At 38.9% G+C, this 21,267-nt stretch overlaps 1 protein-coding gene across 2 annotated transcripts in view; it reads right to left on the bottom strand.

The window, feature by feature from the left end:
- Window positions 1–21,267, bottom strand: part of myo1d (myosin 1D) — a 90,708-nt gene that overhangs the window by 43,228 nt on the left and 26,213 nt on the right. The window contains exons 5-14 of one of the 2 annotated variants that reach the window (XM_066664645.1): window positions 21,123–21,176; window positions 19,458–19,553; window positions 17,879–17,995; window positions 16,985–17,188; window positions 14,833–14,978; window positions 14,602–14,716; window positions 14,257–14,427; window positions 2,705–2,775; window positions 789–863; window positions 530–662 (exon numbers count right to left, since the gene is read on the bottom strand). In XM_066664645.1, coding sequence (XP_066520742.1) covers window positions 530–662; window positions 789–863; window positions 2,705–2,775; window positions 14,257–14,427; window positions 14,602–14,716; window positions 14,833–14,978; window positions 16,985–17,188; window positions 17,879–17,995; window positions 19,458–19,553; window positions 21,123–21,176 — 1,182 coding nt within the window. Of the gene's footprint in view, window positions 1–529; window positions 663–788; window positions 864–2,704; window positions 2,776–13,932; window positions 14,142–14,256; window positions 14,428–14,601; window positions 14,717–14,832; window positions 14,979–16,984; window positions 17,189–17,878; window positions 17,996–19,457; window positions 19,554–21,122; window positions 21,177–21,267 lie in introns of those variants that run through there. The other variant, XM_066664646.1, reaches the window with a different exon arrangement.

The following is a 21,267-nucleotide window of genomic DNA, read 5'->3' as shown; positions in this document are numbered from 1 at the left end:
AACTATATTTTAACATATAATTTACATTTATTACATTACATATGAAGACTTAGTGTCTAAAATACACCATATTTCAACCATTTCAAGTACTATGTGGTTTAAACACAAAAAATATGCAGAAATTGTATAAATATTTTCAGCACTTTATTAGAATATATAATATGCAACACAGTACACAATGTTTTTATTATACATTCAGTGTCTACCCAGAATCACTGGGCGCAAGGCAGGAACACAACCTGGAGGGGGCGCCAGTCCTTCACAGGGTCTCTCTCTCTCTCTCTCTCCCTCTCTTCCCCCCCCCCTCTCTCTCTCTCCCCCTCTCTCACACCTACAAACACTTTTGAGTGGCCAATCCAACTACTAAAGTGTGTTTTTAGACCGTGGGAGGAAACCAGAGCACCTGGAGGAAACCCACACGGACACAGGTGACTGCGACACTACTTGCTGCGCCACCATGCCGCCCAACATATGATTCACTAGGACTGAAATTTTATCTGCACAAAGATTTGAATTCTTTAACATCTACCTTAGAGGCCAGGTTTTCCACCAGTGAGATCATGGAGTTTTTGAAGAGCGTGGCTGCTGTCAGGGGTCTCTTGGTGACCTCTGTAATGCTCAGCTTGCCCTCAGGCCACATGGCCTTCAGAACTGGGTTAGAGCTACAGAATAGTGGGAGTGAAGGAAAGAAGGAACCATGAATATGAAACTAGAACAGAGCAGTGGTGTATTGTATGAACTGCATGTAAACGACAGCAGGCATTGTGATAATACATGATGAAACTGACCTGTTGTACAACAGTCTCTTGAAGTCCTGAAACAGAGTGTCCTTGTTCTTGTCGATGAAGCCCACCACAGAGTATCTGACGTTGGAAATTTAACACATACAAAGAGACAGATCAGTTGACATTTCACTGGAAAATACACACCCACACAAAGACACACAGAGTTCCTTAACACATTAGAACCCAGACCCCTTAGCAGAGGAAATGAAAGGCGGCAAGTGGCCGATTGATTGGCTGCTCTATCTGAGACTTCTAAGTGCTACAGTAAGTGGTTCTGGCCCATGGGAGGCCGGCGGGCTGACTCACACACAGTGCTCCATTTCTCATACACACTCACTGACAAGTATTTTTATCCCGGTCTTTAAAACATACAGCACTAACCAGCAGGCCACAGCACAACTTGTACTTTTAATACGCTTCCACATGAGGTTTCGCACACACACTGTGTATAACCCAGACATGAGGACAGAAGGCTTTGTAAACCAAATGTTAAACGTCATGTCAACCTTAAATCACATGGCTTGAATACAGTACCTGTGTAATAATTTGTACAGCTTTGAAAATTTACAAAGCGGACTTTATTTCAAAGCATTTAAACTGTTACTCCACCTGACGGGATGTAGGCAAGTTCAGTAGCAGTTCCCATGTTAGTATTTAATTTATAACCAGCCTTATGTTAAAGCTCTACATTTAAACCAGCACTGTTTGAAGAAAAAAGAAACACAATGTCAATCTACCCATAAATGTACAATAGTGTTCTGAAGGTCACTGATCATTTAGTTTCAGCCACAGACACTCCACCCACAAGTTGACAGAGAGTATGATACTTTTAGTGCACAAGCCTGGCCTCGATGTTAGGATTCCACCAACTGCATACAGATTGGCTCTCTGTACATTCGCATACACACACTTCCATGGATAGTTTTGTACAGGCTCTTGTATTGGTCCGGTGTGAATCACCTCCTTCTACATGTCATGCCTAAATAGCACACTTTTGGTTGGTCGTTTTTTGTGTCTAATTGTTTTCCTGCAACAGTAGGCAGTTCTTGGTGATGTTAAATGGCAAAAGACATCAGACTCTCCCTAAAGAGTCAATGCGAGACTATTGATAATTTGTCTTTAAAATGTAAATAGGTTCCACCATTTTGTAGTAGTGTCCAACAAATTTCAGTGCACTCAAATAATCCCAAATTGCACTGCACAACCTGTGCACAACCCATGTACACTAGAGGATAGCAAATACCCATAATCCATTGCATTGTTCAGCAAACAAAAAAGACTCGAGGTAGGGTCTGAAATTGCTCACTACCCTCCTGAATTCTGTTCCCTATAACAGTGTACTGTTTAAAGAGTAATGAAAGGAATAGTTAACAGGCAGCCATTTCAGACACAGTGCTAATTGGAACACCCCTACACCATGTGATAGTAAAGCACAAATGATTTAGATCTGTCAGCTTATAATCTAGTGCCTAAATTGAGAATTAATAAAGGAAATTAATGGACATCTACCCATTAGCTAAGACTGCACCAATCACACAGTGTTAAAAAGAAAGGTGAGACAATGCTACATGCTACTGCTTCTTTTTGAACCGCTGCTAACATAACGCATCTGGACAGCCAAACACGCTTATGCCAACAAACAGACCCTGCATCAAAAAGCATGATGCTCTTTGATGGGGAGAATAAGGGCCACGCCACAGAGAGAGCCCCATTGTGTTCTCATAGATTCCCAGCTCTGCATGTGCCCATTGACTTTTATTTTACTGTGTGCTTTGAGTCAACATGACTTGTATTCTTTTACTAAGCAAACGGAAACACGTCAGAGTCATTGCCTCTGGTAAATGACCATATGTTAAAGATAGTGTGATTGAGATTAGATTGAAACATAGAGGGATATTCTTTCCTGTAAATATACTTACACGACATCTCCAGCGTAGTGACGAATGCGGAAATCCCGGTCAAATTCTAGGCTCTTGTCAGTGGGGGACAGCTGTGGAGACAAGCAGAGGAAAAAAAAGGATGAGAAGAACAGATGAGTGTGGCTTTTTATAGGTGATCATTGTCATGCCTCTCTCTTTTTCTGAAGTGCTTTCTTTTGTTAGGTAGGGGGCTTAGTAACTCTTTGCTGGAAAGCACAGGCCCTCTTCCCCTCTTCTCAGAGATAACATGACTTCCATTAAGGGTACAGAGATGAGGGCATTGGTGCAGAAAAGCTGGTCTCCAAAACCCAGTCAAGGCAAAACGGAAGGATGTTGTGGTGAGGGTGTGTAGCACCAAAGAGAGGGAGAGAAAACGAGTGCAGTATTAATATGTGTGTATGAAAAATAAATGGCACGTGCACTTTTATCTGCCAGGAGACAGCCACAGTGATGTGATGGCAATGCTATACAGGCTGATGATTTGAGAGTGAGAGAGAATAAAGAGAAGCTGGAGAGACAAGAAACTGAGACACAGAAATGGGAAGAAAAGGAGAGATTGAGAAAAAGAGAAAGTTAATTAACGGAAACCAATTAAACATGAGAGAGAGAACAAGAAGAGGACAGAGCAAGAAACAATATAGCAAGAAAGAGAATAAAGAGACACAGAAAGAGAGCAAGAATAAGCAAAGAGAGAACAATGTCAGTGAAAGTGAGAGTGAGTGAGAGTGAGAGAGACTAAGCAATTTTCTAAAATTGGAAAGGATTGTGTGCAAAGTTTGCTATGTGCTGCATTGAGGTGTAATTAGTCTCCAACAGTCATTAAAATGCATGAGGTGTTTCATGACATCTCCACGACACCAATCAATATCTCAATTATCCTTGTTAGAATACAGAATGTGATATTTCCCTGTATGTGTTTATACCCAAATCCTCAAAAGCTTCATTTGGGCTGATTCAAATTGAGGTAATTTCTGATGAGGTTCCACAGAAGCTTTATGGAAGAAGGAAAAAACCTGTACGCATGGACTGGCACAATAGAAAATTAACTATGGCTGACTGTGTGGCAGCTGGAGGATCCTGGGGTTGTGGGTTCGAGCCCCACATCGGGTCACTTGTCTGTGAAGAGTTTGGTGAGTTCTGTGTTCTCCCAGCGTCTGTGTCTTTTTTGTGGTTTTCTGTGTCATTCTAAAACCACAAGTTGGTAGGTGAGCTAGCTATGCAAAAGTGTCCATAGTTATGTGTCACTGCATAAGCATGTGACACCCTGTGACTGACTGGTGCCCCGTCCAGGTTGTGTTCCTGCCTTGCGTCCAAGGCCCCAGACCCATCCCAACTCTGATAAACATGAAGCAGTTACAGAAAATTAACTAATGCAATGTTCAAAAGCTAGCTGGTGAAAGGGTGTGTTTTTTTATGAATGCAAGATGAAACCAGATAAACACTGGAATCCACAGAGAACTGATAAAATAATATTAATGGCAAATAGCTCTTTAGATCTCACTGATATTTCAAATCAATATTCAGTGATGTATTTATCATAGCCTAGATGAATGAAATATTTAGGAAGGGCTACTGAGCTACAATGTCTATATCATACTCATTTTATGTCATTTATAAAGCTACAGAAATGTTGTGTTTTTCATTATTTTAGATCAAGTCCTTATCTCCATTTATTACAAAGTATGATTTGCATCAGCAGAAACAGCCATAAGCAAATATTGGGGTTTACCTGGTTAAATTCTATGTTATGTACATATTTTGACTTAGAAAATATACAAATCATAAACAGCTCTCTTTCTCATCATTCAACATTAACAGCTGAATTGCAGTGAAAGACTACTGCTAGGTGGGACTTCCATATATATATATATATATATATATATACACACACACACACATATACAGAGTCCAAACTACTGTGTACTGCTGTACATGTTTCATCATGTACACAAAGAAATACTAGACATCAGCTTTGGCTCATGATTTTAATGTCAGCACTCTTTGTTATTGAAACTAGTGAAGTATACCCCCAAGAAGCCTTTAGAGCAGTGGAAGAAGTGAGCTAGTGCTTTTATATAAGACAGACCCATTCATAAATATATAACAATGATGTGAAAGAACAGTGCTTCAGTGCTCATTAATTCAGAGGCCAGTTCTGATCTGCTGCATGAAAAGAAATGTCATTGTAAGATGAAATCAAAACAGAATGAGAACACAAATATTCCCATAGCCCAGAACAGAAATGTGGAGAGATGTTGGATTCAGATTTGGATTAGTATAATTTTTTACTGGTCTCTTTATCACAGTCCATGACATTACAGTCACTACGTCTGCAGAAATATGGGTAAAATTACTAGCATTGTGCTCTCTCTTATAACCCCCCCGCCCCACACACACACACCATTACAATACATTAACAAAACATTGGTCAATACATCAATAAAGTGTGCTCCTTGCTCTACCTTTATTGGATTACATTACCTTGATTCACTAAAACTCCTACACTCAGAACACTGATCTAAGCCTGTGATTGGTCAAGGTTACCCCATTACCCAGCAAAAGTACTGAGTGTTTTAAATACACAAATAAAAACTTTACAATTTGATTCAGAATTTTGACAATAATCAATTCAACAAACAGGCATCTCAATTCAACTCCAGTCTACATGAGTCACTCAGTAACCCTTTCTAGACAGACTTTTACCATTGCTTAACTGTTTGTCAATAATCAACATGAGGTGAAAATATTGTGGTGCATGTTTATTACTAAAAGACTACTACCAAACTGCATAAAAAAGAAGCCATCTGACAACATTTCATGGTTGTTCCATTGAACTGGGTATTAAGTTTACTATTTCATAGGAAGAGTGTCTGAAGTTCTGTGTATATACTTGCCCTGATGTAAACAAAGAATCTGGTTCTAGCAGATAATCTTTGATTACATGGCCATATGAATAATCAGATAACTGTTGACATCCAACAATGACAATATTCTTTGTGTGCATGTAAACATACTCATTGAAATCGGCATGTTTTTAATAACATGGCCTTATGTCACAACTGTGAAGGCCAATAATCAAAATAACAGTTATCAAATAAAATATTGCGCAGCCCTTGTAGTCACCAGTGCTTTAGGTCTGGGACATTCTGAACCTCCGTCTACTGCGTGTGAAGAGTACAGCTCCATACAGTTCTCAGCTCTAGCCAAGACCCAGTATTCTTCTGAGGAAGTAGAAAAAAAAATCTCCCATCATGAGAAGAGAGCCCACTTCACAGAAAGTGGAACAGCAGACAATCAGGAAGTGTGTGAAGTCCAATTTAAACAGTGAGTGGAGAGATATTGAAAAGTTGGAGCGGAACGTCTGAAAGAGACAGTCTTTCACAGAGAAACAGAAAAGAGGCACAAAATGTATTTCTTGTGCAATGCACTCTTTAAAAAAAACTCATAGTAGATCTTCCTATGATGGTTATCTACTTTTTCTTTTTTATCACTGTACTGAACACAGAACTAAGGGGGAGGGAATATAGGCTGTGATCTCACAACACACATAATTAACACACAGTTTGATATTATACATATGGTGAAGTAAATGTACAGCATAGTTTTGTTCACACCTGGGATCAGTGGAAATTAATTAAAATATACAGCTGTCATATTTTTGAGCAAATCATGCTTTTCATCATAATATTCTTTCCATTCTTGATGCAAAGCACACACAGTCCCAAAACTGTCATAAAGAATGTCTCTCGTCATGGTTTTTAAACAGTCTCATGTCACAACAATGTGTCTTAAAGGTTCCTTTAAGACACATTTATCTCTTTAAACATCATCTTTCTATTCCCACCATTTTGACTTGGAAAGTTTCTGTAGGACACATTTTCATCTCATTTTGCATCAAAACACTATCAATAATGTTACTGTATGTTACTAATGCTACTCTATATTACTGGAATTCATTCATATTCAAACAAGTAGTTTAAATGAACCAAGACAATGTACAATTTCAGATCAGTGTGTCTCAATCCTGGCCCCAACAACAACACCACACTTTCGTAAGCTACATGGGTACAAAAAAAAAAAAAAAAAAAAAGAACATCTGGTAACTGATATAAAAGAAAATAGTTTTTTGGGGTTTTTTGATTTTTAAATTTTCACTTTAAGAGTGGATCTGAAAGGTGAGATTGAGGAAAGTGCCATGTCTCCTTATTTGCTCACCCAGCCCATCTGCCTCTTGAGCTCCTGACAGTGTTGTGTTCGCCAGCATGGACCAGGCTACAGATAGATCAGACACAGCAGACTGTGAGCAGCCTGCTGGGCACCCTCCCTTACCACATCCATCTCAATCCGTCACACCCCACCATTCACACACAATCACACACAAAAAACTAACCTACCAACAAAGAACATGAAGCTTCATCAGTGAAATAAAAGAATATGCAGATGCATATCTCATGTCTGATTATGCACACAGATGGGAAGGGAATAAAAGTGAGATGGCGATGAGTCACACTGCAGAGGTAAGGGGGGAAATAAGTGAGAGGGGAAAACGAGAGAAAAGTAACAGGGACACAGTCTTCACACCTCTAAATATAGAGCGCATCCTGAAGTCAGACAATGCCTCTAAGCCTCTGTGTCTAACACAACCCAAATCTGTGATGTTGCCAAAGGAAAGTGGAGGAGACGTGTAGCAGGTGGGGGGGAGAAACTGGGGCAGATCATTAGAAATAAATCTATTCATTAGTGAGAAGTTAAAAGTGCAATGCCTAATTCTTCCAACAAAGTTGCAAACAACACAGAGAAAAGAGGTAAACTACTATTTATTTTACATTTTATTTGAACTTGTACAAGATAAAGTACCAAATTGCTCTGTAGTCCCTAAATGTACCAGTTTATCCTCCACAGAGTGGGTACCCAAAAAGGACAGCCATGTTTAGAACTGGATCACTGATGTGTCCAAGCAACCAGGCATCCAGATAATGGTTGTTTTACAATGTGAAAATGACTAATATTGTGACTGTAAAACCAATACAGGGGATTATGTGCTCAGTTTTTATTTCTACAGATGCACAGATTAAGCCAGGTCTATATACAGAGTTTATATATACTGTATTTTCTTATGGTGAAGATGCTGCTATTGCAAATGTACTGTTACATATACCTATTGTAACGTTTTTGTTTTTCTAATTTTTCTAAATTAATGTATTGTGTAAACATAGTTCAACATTCAATAAATACCATTTAATTCCCTATAATTATAGTGACATTATAGTAAATCTGACTACGGTAGACATTTACTCTATGAACTATTGGTCTAAAAGCACACAGAACAAAAGAAATAACATTGCAAAAGGCCATTATTACAAAAAGTATTACAAGTAATATTATATTGACTAGTACCAAATGCTATCATAATTTATTCCAATCCATGTCCAAGAAACCATCCCATGGTGCTTCTGGAGGATAAGCAGGCTAGACAGATTTGCCTGTGGTGGGTAATTGTGTGGACAGCTTTAGGGTTTTGGCTTTGCTTGGTCATACTGACGCAGGCTCCAAACCCACCACCTCCAGCAGTACACCATCCTGCTCACCACCTGTGCCTCATCCAGTCGGATGTTAGTTAAGCTGGCACCTAGCCAAACCACAAACAGAGCTCCAGTCCAGTCTAGGACAGCACCACACTGGATGTTCAAATAATTTATGGCTCATGAAATTGTATCTAAACTACTGCATCTGGAAGGAATACCAAAAAATAAGGAAAAAAAAAAAGGTAAATGTTCAAAGAGAATGCAGATCTGTTCTTTAACAGATTATAACTAATGAATCCAACTACTGGACACAGATAACACACGCTACGCACAAATCTTGTAGAACAGTAAATAAATGTGATACTTTGGAGCATCTGAACAGGAGCCCAAGTTGTACGTCTTTGTCTAGTAGCAATTACGTAGATAAACTAATTTTCTCTTAGTAAAAGAGCTAAATACATATGGACAAGAGCAGAGCTAAAGTAATACAACTGGGAAACGGTATTGCTTTGGTTACACTGCGCACACAGATGGAAAGCCCTTGAGAGTTAACCTGGTTTATTTTCAGGAAAACAAAGATAACGTGAATGAAATTGTGACAATATTTATGAAGGCGTTACCTTGGGAATGGCAACTTATGTGCAGCTTTTTTGCTGGATGCACTGGAATTGTCTTTGAGCTACACAATTAAAAAAACAGTCACTGTGGTGGTACATTCAATACTTTATCTAAGATAACCACTTAACTTAATCCCACCTACAGAGCAGGAACAAACATCCTAATTTCTTTTCATGCTTTTCAACTCTCAGATGTCTCTCCACCATTCAAATGCCTCCAGATGCTGTTTCTCAGCAGTGGCTCAGCCGGAGATTTCAGACAGAGACACTTTGTATGCAGCCCTGGTTCAGTAAATGGGAAACAAACTAACACAGTACTGTTTCCAGTGTGCAAACAGACCTGAGAGCCAGTAAATGGTGATGAAACAACCTGTAAATTTAATAAAAGATTAACAGATTAAAACTGTAAGTAAAAATATGTCTATAAATAAAAACACTAATTTCTTTTAAGGTAACACTACATTTTAGGGATTTTTCTTACTTCGTTTAAATAATAACTCTATGTAAAAAGCAAATTGCCAACAAAGGCAATGTCTCCAAACTCATGAAGGTGTACTTGCCATTAAATTAAGCAATAACATTAAAACATCAGCCCTAATGCATCTTATTCAATCTCCAATGGAGCAGCAAAAAGGTTATTAAACACTGAATATTCACAAAATCTACCCAATAATTACACACAAATGGACTTTATTCACCTCATAAACAACATTGTGTTTACTGATGGTAGGTAATGGAAGCTGAAGCATGACCTGGAACTATAATGAACAGCTCTCTGGTGAAGAAAGCATGCCCTGGGTCAGGAGTGGAGTTCAGAAAGCAGCAGCTAATAGGCTTCGCACACACTTCACAGAGGGATAGTAAAGCTTCATCAGATAATGAGCACCCGTTCCCCTCCATACACTCAGCCATGGGCTTCTATAGTAGCTTCCTGTCACATGCCTGCACCTCTAGCCGCCACATGCAGAAGGGAGGAAGCGACAGAGCGAAAGAAGAAAACAAGAAGGAGGAGTGAACCCCCCCACCCAAGCCTCCCCAACACCCGCACCCTTCACCAAAACGTGATGTCAGAGTCACAGAGTAAGCACCTCTGTCAGCAAATAACTGTAATTAAGAGTTACTGGGGAGCAAGGCATTAAAATAACACACATTTAAGATAATGAAAGCCATTTTTAGTGAGGTGGGTCATCGTGATGATGTGGGAGCCCCTTAAAAAACACAGACAAGTTTTAAATAGGAAAATGAATAGCACACTGTTGATTAACACAAATTATTTATGGATCATTTAAATACTTGTTTAAAAGTGAGAGTCCACCCTTCGTTATATCACAATGGCTATTAAGCAAGTCATGTTTCAATGTCAGGAAAAAAAGCCTATATTTAAATGAAATCAAATATAAGTCATACTACATGTGATAACAATAAGTGTTCAGGCACTATCCAACATATTTGGGATGAGACAGAGTGGTGTAAAGCTTCTCCACAAGAGCCACAGCTATTACAACGAAGAGGGTACCAGTTAATGTTGGATGAGGTAAATAAGCAACAGTATATTATACGCTACACCACCCTCCCTCCCCAACCCTTTCAGTCAATACTGTCCAGCCCTGGGATTTACCATTTACATCAGTACATCTATGTTAACTCATGGCACACAAGAGATTCCCAGAAGTGCCCTTACCCTTGGTGTTTTGCTATAAACCTCTATTTGACCACCACAAACACACCCTGATGCACATGACAGACCATTAAAACAGTTACAACTGCTTGCACGAGAGAAAGCTATCAGGTTTTAAATGGAGAAAGGAAACTTTGCAGGGGGATGAAGCATTTCTGTCTCTCATTGTAGTGATCTGGCCTCAGAGCTGCAGCCAGTGCAGGTTATGACAGAGCGAATGGAAAAGAACACAGAGGATCCATGTCGTCTGTCATGCCTCTCGTTACAGCACAGAGGAAACAACATCGAGCCTGGCAGACACTGAAGATCTCACTGAAGAGTAGAGCACTGTGATGTAGCTCTCTCACTCCTCTCCCTCTACCTAGCCCCTCTTCCAAAAGCACTGTGATGTAGCTTCCTTGTGCCTTGACTTTTCCTTTCCATGACTCTGTCTCTCTCTCTCTACCCCATCACTACTTTCTCTTTCCATCTTTATTTCTCCCTCTCTGCTTCCATCTCTCGTTCTCTCTCCTTCTCACTGTAATGTAGCTTGCTCACTCCCTCCATCTCCTTGCACTCTTCTCGGTCCTGTCTTGTTCTAAAGTTCTCAAACTTCCTAGTTAAGAGAAAATAACTGCATTGCTAGAAGCGCCTCAAGTCATGCAGTCTGCAAAGCCTCTGCATATTTGGAACTAGTCAAGTGTGCAACTTTTTCCCTGTAAGAGGGAAGACTGCAGAGAAAGTGTGAAGAGCAAAACAAGGAAGAAAAATGAAGGGTTTCTCTGGGGGTTTGGCGGTAGCTTTTATTTTAATGAGTGTCCTTTAATTAGGCCAGGGTTGTGAGCCCAGACTCTAATGGTACAAAGACATAATGTCAGTGTCTAAAGAGGAGATAAACAGTGAATAAAAGAACAAAAAAACAGCCCATGAAACTGATCACTGATCAGTTGTGTGCTGTGAGTATCTACACTAATCCCAATATCAATTGAGAATTTCTCAGGGGCTTTTGAAAAATCCTAAAGGTATTTGCTACTCCAATAAACATAATTGATGTTGGTGAAAATGTAGAAACAAATTTTAACCAGGACACATTACTGACCTGAAAAAGAGCGAAAGTGTGTTTTATTTATTTATTTATTTAGTGTTTGAGTATGAACAGCGAAATTACCTCTGTTACTGCCTTTATACTGTGTGCATTTCATTTGCATTTTTATACATCTCCTTTACTCAAGATTTTAATGTACAGGGTGAGTCAAAAGTCACAGAACACGCTTTTATCTGAATATCCCATGCAAGTAATGCGTATCCTCTAGGCTATGACTGCCATCTTAAAAGCCGCCATATTGGATCAAGGTCAAAGCTGGGAAGGTGGTCATGAATCATATCAAAGAAATAAAAGGGTGTCCTTTGACTTTTGACTCATCCTGTGCATGAGAAAGGAATGTGTACAGCAGCTGAAGGTAGAGCATGGGTGAATGTCTGTGGCTTTTTGAAAGAGAACATAATATCACTGACACATTTGGGAAGAGCAATAAGAGGGAACAAAGGCAAAAGTATTTGGTGTTAGGTTGACTTAGTGCTGAAGATGTTCTGTGTAATTTTCTGTTAAATTTAAGGAACACTATGTCATATCTTTACCTTAAAATGACAGTTTCAAAATCATTGTGATGTTTCACTAATCTGTAATAGGAAGAACAGAGCCTCTGTTTTTGCTACTCTGGGTTCAGCACTTCAGAAACTGCACTATGTAACTTTTGGAGCAGGGTAAGAAACTACCAACACATTTGCCTCGTTATGGGTTTCAGTACAGTGCTGTAAAACCAAATTACACTAGGGGGAGCCCCAGGAGCAAAAAAATAAAAAACGTAGTGTTCATTTCAATGTCTTGATTTTATTTATTTATTTGTTTATTGGTGACTGACACCAACAATGGATATGTTTTATTTGTTGACTAAAAGTTAATGAAAGTAAAATTAAAATGTGGCCTCGAGTTTAAACAATACTGCAAATAAGTAATACCAAAAATTAAGGCTATGCTGCTATTCGGTAACAGTACCAATTCAAGTGTCATACTGTGTTCATTTTACAGTTCTACAGACAGCAATTCAATTGTAATTAAGTTAGTTAAATGTAATATAACTGATTTATTATTTAATAACATATTTGTCTCCACCTGCACAAATAATTCCTTAACTGAACTGGAATTGAACGTTTCCCAGACAACACAAATATTTTTGTACTGCAAATTAGTTTGCTACTTTGTGCAGGTCTATGTTACAACAGACCAGCTGCTCTATATCATCTACTTTTATCTGTAGAACTATTAAAACCCTCTCAAAGCCCAAGGTAACTCCCTCATGTGATACTGCATAATTATTAGTTAATAGGACACTCCTGTAAAGTAGAATGATACATGTAGAGTTAAAAGTCCCACTGCTGTTATACTCAGTATTAGCACTCATGGAATATCTCTTGTCCAATCAAATTACTTGGTCAGAACTTACTGTTGTGTATGTAGAAACACAGCAGGTTATCTTTAGTGCTTATTGCAAATATGTATGAATGTACACATCAGTCATACAACTAACACATAACACACTCTGTATGCTCTCACACAGAGACAGCAAGAATGAATCATTTCCTTTTCTCTTGGCTGGACTAACAGTGCTATGATACCTCTACAGTGAGCAGTGATCTCCTGCATTACAAATGAGCTGCATAACCTAATTAACACTTCTGCACCCAGGGAGGTTTTGATTAAGCATTAGCCTAATGCAGAAGAATCACTAAATACAGGCTCTCATTCATTCACTTGCTCACCTACTTTTAGTCCTCAGTAGAGCTATTTTGTTTGCTGCTCATTAACATGAGTCTAGTGTCCATGATTTTTATAAAATGTGCAAAGGGAATTTTAACCAATCTGAGAAAGTTTTACTGGGCGCTATGAGCATTTTTATCAATCATACATATTTTGTGCACTGCCATCATCTATCAAAAATAAATCATTTGGGTCAAAACAATGCAGGATTTTCTTGGACTCTCACTGTTCATCAATGTGTTTTCAAGATATTGGAAGCCATACAGTAACACAAACATGTTATATAAAAGATATGAAGTGTGTGAATGTTGGTGGTAAACAAGAGGTTAGAGGGATACGATCAAGCAGCATCTTTGCTGTCCATGCTAACACTTAGCTCTTAGCCTGCAGCACTCTGGCTCTCTGCCCTCTTTGCTGCATGGATAACAAATCAAGACCAGAGCAATACATGCAACCTCAGCTAGCCTCGTATTTCTCTACCAGCACATTAGGATTGGCAAGGGCAAAAATGAAGCATTATCAGGGAACTCATTATATTTATTCTCCTTTGTTTAGTCTTTTTCAGTGCTAACTGCACCTTTGTCTTAGCTTAGTTTTCCTCCATCTCACGCTCTCTTTCGCGCACCTTTGCCAAGGCTCTGAGACACCAGTCTCAATAGCTCCCATTGGTTGCCAGTGACATCACCTAGAGCGCAAGATAGAGTCGAGTGGAGGGTTGCCTTTTCCAGATCACTGTTGCCCTCTTGTGTCCATACAGAGTATTCTTGTGTGTCAGTGCTGTGCTTCAAACTTTACAACATGAATTTGTACCTAAAAAACACTAAGAAATGCTAAGTTGTAGTAAGTTGTTCATATTGTATAGGTACATGTTGCCACTGTCGGAAGGTAAACTTAATAAAAAGACACAAGCACAAACAAGTGGTGTTTTACAATACCTTCCGGCTTGTGTAGTGAGCGTGTTTGGCCAGTTTGCCATTGAGAGCCTGGAGAAACATCTCATCAGTGACCTTCCCCACATTCATACAGGCCTCATCCAGCACTGAGAAGATCCCCTTATGCTGCTGCTCCACCAGGTCCACGATAATCTGATTATTGAAGTAATCAATCTGCCCAGAGCACACAGAAAAATGGTTTATATCAGCATCAGAATGTGGTACAATATAACAAACCAGGGCACACTTAAGAAATGATAATTAAGATGTGAGTCTACTGAAAAGTCTGCAAATGGATGTTGCCTGAGTAAGTATTGGGAAGCTCCTTAAAAAAAAAAAAAATCTTACATGTTTCCATGGGATTCCCTCTCGCTGGTATTCCTCCTGCTCCTGTTTCAGCACCAGCTGAATAAAGAGCTGCTGCAACTTTTCATTGCAGTAATTTATACAGAATTGCTCAAAACTGGAAAAGATGTGGAGGGATTATTAGAAAGGAATGAGAAACAGAAACAGATAGAGAAAATTACAAACATTATAGAGATAAAGAGGGAGAGCTTTAGAAGTCAGTATTTATTTTACCTGTTGTTCTGAAAAATCTCAAAGCCATAGATGTCCAGCACTCCTATCACTGTGTTTTTCCCATGGACCCTGGCATCATAGTTTTTCACCTCGATAATGTCATTGATTCTTCCCACAATCCAGCAGAAGAGGCGCTCATAAATAGCCTAGGAGAAAAACAACAGTCAGTGCACAGTATTTAGCAGGATCTGTGAGGATTAGTTTGAGAGAAAGCAAAGCATGTTTACCTTTTTTTGCGTATTTGCTTTAACTTTAGCATGGTTTATAATAAACTGTATTACCATTTGTATGTGAATATGTACCTAGTTATTCCATAGATAGGGATAATTATTATTAAAAAATATTTTGAAGATACAGTCATGTGCAAAAGTTAGGACACCTCATGAACCTTTTTAAACATATGGACATATGAGCCTCATTTGAACAGTGCTGAGAGATGGAGCTTATGTAACTAAACAAATAAAACTGAATAAATTACTTATAAACACAAGTTGTAAAATTTAATGAACACATTTATTGTTCATTAAGGGCACCCCTTAAGTTAGGACACCCCTACATTTATTACTGTTTAAAATGTCTGTATTTAGAATCAGATGCACCACATCAGCTGCAAATGATTAGGCCATCATTAAAGAGGACATTGGAGGAGGCTCTTATTTAAACCTCAGACATTAGTTTGATTTGCCCTTGGTTGCTGAACTGAGTGGTATCACCATGCTGAGATCTAAAGAGGTCTCTGTGACCTTCAGAAAGAAGGTTATAGATTTATATGATTCTGGGAATGGATGTAAAAATATCTCAAAATAATTGTAAATTATATTCTGGACAGTAGAATGGCTGATTTCTAAGTGGAGAACAGTTAAACCACCTGCCAACATGGCCAGGTTAGGTCATCCTAACAAGTTCAGTCCAAAAGCAGACCGCAAGATGCATAAAGGAGTCTCCAACAATCCTCAAATGTCATCACGGGACCTACAAGTGGCTCTTGCCACAGTTGATGTCAAGGTACATGCACCTTCAGGAAACTCTACCATCAGGAAACGACTGTCGAAAAGACATCACAACAAGAATAAAGTTTGCCAGAAAGCACATAGACAAAGACCAGGAGTTCTGGAACAATTTGCTTTGGACAGATGAATCCAAAGCTGAATTATTTGGGCATAGTATCAGAAGACAACCAGCAGCATTTGAGCACAAGAACCCCAGCCGTGAAGCAGGGAGGTGGAAATGTCATGGTTTGGGGCTGCTTTGCTGCAGCAGGGGCCTGGCAAGCTGTCCATCATAGAATCTACTTTGAATTCTTCACTGTATCAGAGGGTGCTTGAGGAAAATATTAGACTATCTTTCCAAAAACGGAAGCTGAAGTGGATGTGGACCATGCAACATGACCATGAACCAAAAAATTCCGGTAAATTCACAAGGAATTTGGAATGGCCAAATCTGAGCCCGGATCTTAATCCTACTGAGATGCTGTGGGGTGATGTGTGTGTTCAAGAAACCCCGCAAATATCACACAGCTGAAAGAATTCTGCATGGAGGAATGGGAAAATCCACCTCCCAGTCGATGTCGGAGACTGGTAGATGGTTACAGGAAACATCTAATTGAGGTTATTTCAGCCAAAGGGGAAAAAAATAACTATTAGGGCATAGGGTGTCCTAACTTTTTCCTCACAACAAATGTACATTTTTGTTCATTACAGTACTTATATAAACGTATGTTTATACATTATTTCTTCAGTTTTATTTCTTTAGTTATATGAGATCCTTCTTTCAGTACAGTTCAGATGAAGCTCAAACTGTTTATATGTTTAAATATGTTCAAAAAGACAAAGATCATGGAGTGTCCTAAATTTTTCACGACATAAACTGATAGAATAGAAAAAAGCAGTATATCATTAATGAGGACATTGGATTCCCAGTCTCAAATGGCAGTGGCATCTTAGGCAAACAAACTGGTGTTATTCCAATGATGGGTAAAACGCTTACAATTCTATGACAATCAGGAGCCCCAAATTTTTACAGAATATTACAGCACAGACTTAAGGGTTAAACCTAAACCTGTTTTTTCTATGGCCAGTGTGCTATCATAAAAACACCTAGATTTTGGCTTGGATCATTACAGTGCAGGTCATTAAACCAGAGTCTGCTTTACCTTGGCCAGAGCATCCCGCCCATAACTAGCCTCTTGGTCCGTGTGCTGCTTGTCAATGACATCACGTCCCGTTGCCACAGTGCGGTAGAGTAGTGCCTTCTCCACATTCTCCTCTTTAGTGGACAACAGCTCCCCGAGAACTGCTACCAGCTTTGAATTCTCAATCAGAGTCACATCCCCGTCACTGCCAAACCTTAGGTTTCCCTGGAGAAGGACACAGTGTTCCTGATAAATCTTTCACCAAAATAGGGGCAATATTCCAGGACAAAAATATTTATTAGGGCTAACAACAAATATATTATTATGCAAAGCACAGCAATGTTTTCAAGGACATAACATGAAGCAAATCGTCATTGACATATTAAAACAGTAGTGAATCAGTGAATATAATAAAATATCACGGATTCATTAACATTTTAAGAGAAAGGAAATCAAAATGTTACCATCATGTTTACCATCAACAAGAAAAAAATCAATATTATGGAAGTGTGAATTTATTAATTATACATATTATGAATAAACAAATTCCTTTTGTAGACCCTGAATTTAGCAAAAAATATAGCCTCCATAAAGCAGGTCCCCCACATGGAGGTGGCCCTGTATAAAAAATGTTTGTTACTCTAACACATCCAGGCCACTAGGTGTCAATATGTTTGTTTCATTATGTGAAGAAGAATGACTGATAAAAAATTACTGGCTGCTTTTGATGGAGGTTAATGCATCATGAATTTTCCTTAAATTTTGGACAATTTATATCAAAGCATTTGTTGTAAAATATAACTTTACACAATTACTTAAATTTATTTCAAATGTTTAAAAAAATGCCAAGTTCTTTGTAGAACAGTCACAATATAAACTGTATATATTCACAAGTAAATTAAAACCGAAGAGTACCAGGTGTAGGATGGTTGCCAGTATCTTGTAGACTGTCTGAATTTCCTCTGCGGTGAATCCTATCACCTTCATAGCATCTGCCACGGCTTTGAAATCTGCGTTGTCATTGATGGAGGACTACAGGGCAAACGTGAAGGGACGAGACATTGAGAAGGCAGTTACAGTTACTAGGGCAGACTGCTCTGGATAAAAAGCCATATCATGACAACTGAACAAAATGTGAATACAGAATAAGGGTGGACAATAGATCACGATAGACCTGACACAAAAACATTAAATCACCGGACTGTAATTATTTGAGGTATAATTTATTCCTCCAGTGAATTCATACAATTAACTTTCACAATCCTATGTTTAAGTCCCAACAAACAAATATAAACATCTATAAAGCAACTTATGTAATCAGCAAATGTAGACTTGCACTTTAGTGATTTACTTAATATCTTCAAGATGAGTTCCTGTGAGTGTCTAATGAAGCAGGGTATTCATTCAATTAAGACCAGTATTTCATTACCTCTCATTTCTAATGCACCAGTCCATTTTTACATATTATAGAACACAGTATACTGTAACATAACTGAAAAACTAGTTTTCATCCAAAACATTGTCTAACAGTGAAAAATGGAAAACTAGCACTTATTCCACAGAGTCCAAGTATTTATTCAACTGTATTAACTCTGCTCACTACGGTACTCTCATGGTACATCAACATGTCCCAAAGGCCACGTTTCAAAACACCTCGTTATATCTTTAACCTTGCCACCATGTCTATTTACCCTCATGGGTAATAAACCATCTGCTCTTTCTCTTTCTAAAACTTTACAACAGAACCAATTCACATTCAGTTATTTTCATCTGTGCTGCTTCTGCTAAAAGGAGTGGATTTCATTTATTGTTGCTTTTACAAAGCATTTACAAGGCCAAAGTTAAAGCTGGAGAAGCACTGAGGTGGTTACTAATTTCCTCAGCTTCCCAAACCTTGGACAACAACAGCTCTGGGATTTCTAATTAGCCCAGTCCTCTCGTGGCTAATACTGCCTGCAGACTGGGGCTTATTTAATACAGTAGGTAACTGTGGAAACCACATCCTTTTCTGGAGACAGAATGAAGCATGAACAGAAAAAGGTCCCATAAAATAAAGTGGAACATGGCACACAATGTCAAAACCGCAACTAGAGCAGTGCAAACCCCCAAACCAAAGGCTGTTCCATGACATCAGCTTGTTTGTTGAATAAGTTTGTTTTTGTTCCCTCTCATAACACTCATCCACACACAGCTGAGCAGCCCTCTGTAATTCTGCTCACTGACTCATCAGGACCGAGCCATGACCAGCTTACATAACATGTAACTGATATCACACACAGACAGGTTTTTTGTGTTTGTGGTGGTAAACATGTTAAATCCTTATGTAATACTCTGGTCTGAAAAAAGCAACAGCAACACAAATTCTGGGCAATGCATAGCAGATTGAATAGGCATCAATATGTCATTTACACATGTTCTTTAAGGACACGGTTGGGTCCCATAATAAAGAAAACATAAATAAATAGTTTCTTTCCAGTAAGCCTAAATATGATACCTTGGTGTGGCCTCCAACTTTAATGTAATTGTAGGCTGTAGGGTCTTTCTGGATGTGCAAAGATCGCAGCAGAGCATCTGGAGCTCCTTTCATAAGCTGAGATAAACAAAGAATAATGATGTTACAACACTGAATTATAGAGGAATTCAAATGATTTTACAACATTTCTACAGAATTTCAAGGTCAACACGTAAACAAAGCAATCAAGGGTGGTTTGGCAAGGAATGATTGGTTTTAGAGAAAAACACTTTCAAAAATGGTAACAAAGCATTTCATGTTTAAAAGCTAAAAGCTACATCACAGAAAGGTATTATTATAAAAGTGGATAGCACAACTTGTGCTATCCACATGTGCTTTCATCTTTTCCTGCCTTCAGTGTTGTACCTTGCCCACTAATGACCTTCCTAGCAAAGCCCTAGATCCCCTGCAATATATTCAAAACTCGGCAACAAGAATTCTCTCTACAAAAAAAAAAAAAATTAAAATTAAAAAATCCTGCCATCACCTCTGTCCTTTTTCAGTTACACTGGCTCCTATAGCCATACCATACCTTAAGTTTAAACACTCCTTGCTTACATTTAAAGCCAACAAGGTTACAAGGTTTAGCACCAATTTACTCACACTGAAGTCATCTGTCATTCGACTGTCCAGACTTTACACTGGTCAGTGCTGGGGGCAGATCCTTTAGAGTCATGGCCCCTACAATTTTGAATATTTTGCCTCTACCTCATCGAGGTTGGCCATTCACTTTCTTCCTTCAAAGTCCATCTTAAGACTTTTCACAACACTTCATCACTTCAAAAAATTCATTTTTTCCACTGACCATATACAGGAGCACTTTGTATTTCTACAGTTAGGGGACTGTAGCCCCCCTGTTTCTCTGCATACTTTCTTACTCCCATTTCACCCTGTTCTTCAATGGTCAAGACCCCAACAGGACCAACACAGCAGGTATTATTTTGATAGTGGATTATTCTCTGCGCCGCCAAGATGGTGGTAATGTGTTAGTGTGTGCTGCACTGATATGAGTGGATTAGACACATGAGTGCTGCTAGAGCTCTCAGTGCCCCTGCTGGACTGAGAATAGTCCACCAAACAAAAATATCCATCGAGCAGCATCCTGTGGGCAGTGTCCTGTGTCCACTGATGCAGGACTAGAGGTTGACCAACACAAACTGTGACGCAACACACGAGCCTCTAACTCTGATACTTCTTCTTCAAGGTGCATCACCAAGGTACATGTGTCTAACGGAGTGGACCCAAACATTCCTGCTCTGTGGTGGTCCTGACCATTGAAGAACAGGCTGAAAATGGGCAAAGTTTTACTGTAGAACTACATAGTTCTCCTGTATGATCAGTGGGGCTGAGAGAATAAAGAGTGAGTGCAGAAACAAGGGCGTGATTTACATACTGTTATTGCTGATCGGGGTATATGTAATGCACAGAACACAATAAAACACAAACTGTTAATCACAAAAATCCTAAAAATGAGTTTGGACACTGTTATTGCCAGAAGCACAACAAATGAGCAATCTTTTAGTTTCAGTAGAAGACTGTGGCTCTCTCATCGTAAACACTGTCCTGTTAGCATCTAGCTGTGAGTCACAACAGACTTCAGACACAAAGTCAACCTCAACAACAGCCATTAAGCTGTTGTTTATTCACCTGGTAGAACGAGTGAAAACTTCTCTCCCCTTCCTGCTGGAAGATCACTCTGGACTGAAAAACAAGCAGAAACATGAAGAGAGGTTAAATACCATATACTTAATTACACAGTACTGTGCACATTTAGATATCACTTAGGAACACT

Source organism: Hoplias malabaricus, chromosome 3, assembly GCF_029633855.1.
Source record: "Hoplias malabaricus isolate fHopMal1 chromosome 3, fHopMal1.hap1, whole genome shotgun sequence".
NCBI lineage: Eukaryota > Metazoa > Chordata > Actinopteri > Characiformes > Erythrinidae > Hoplias > Hoplias malabaricus.
Note: the sequence above shows the minus strand (reverse complement) of the source record. Positions and strands in the feature narration are given on the sequence as shown.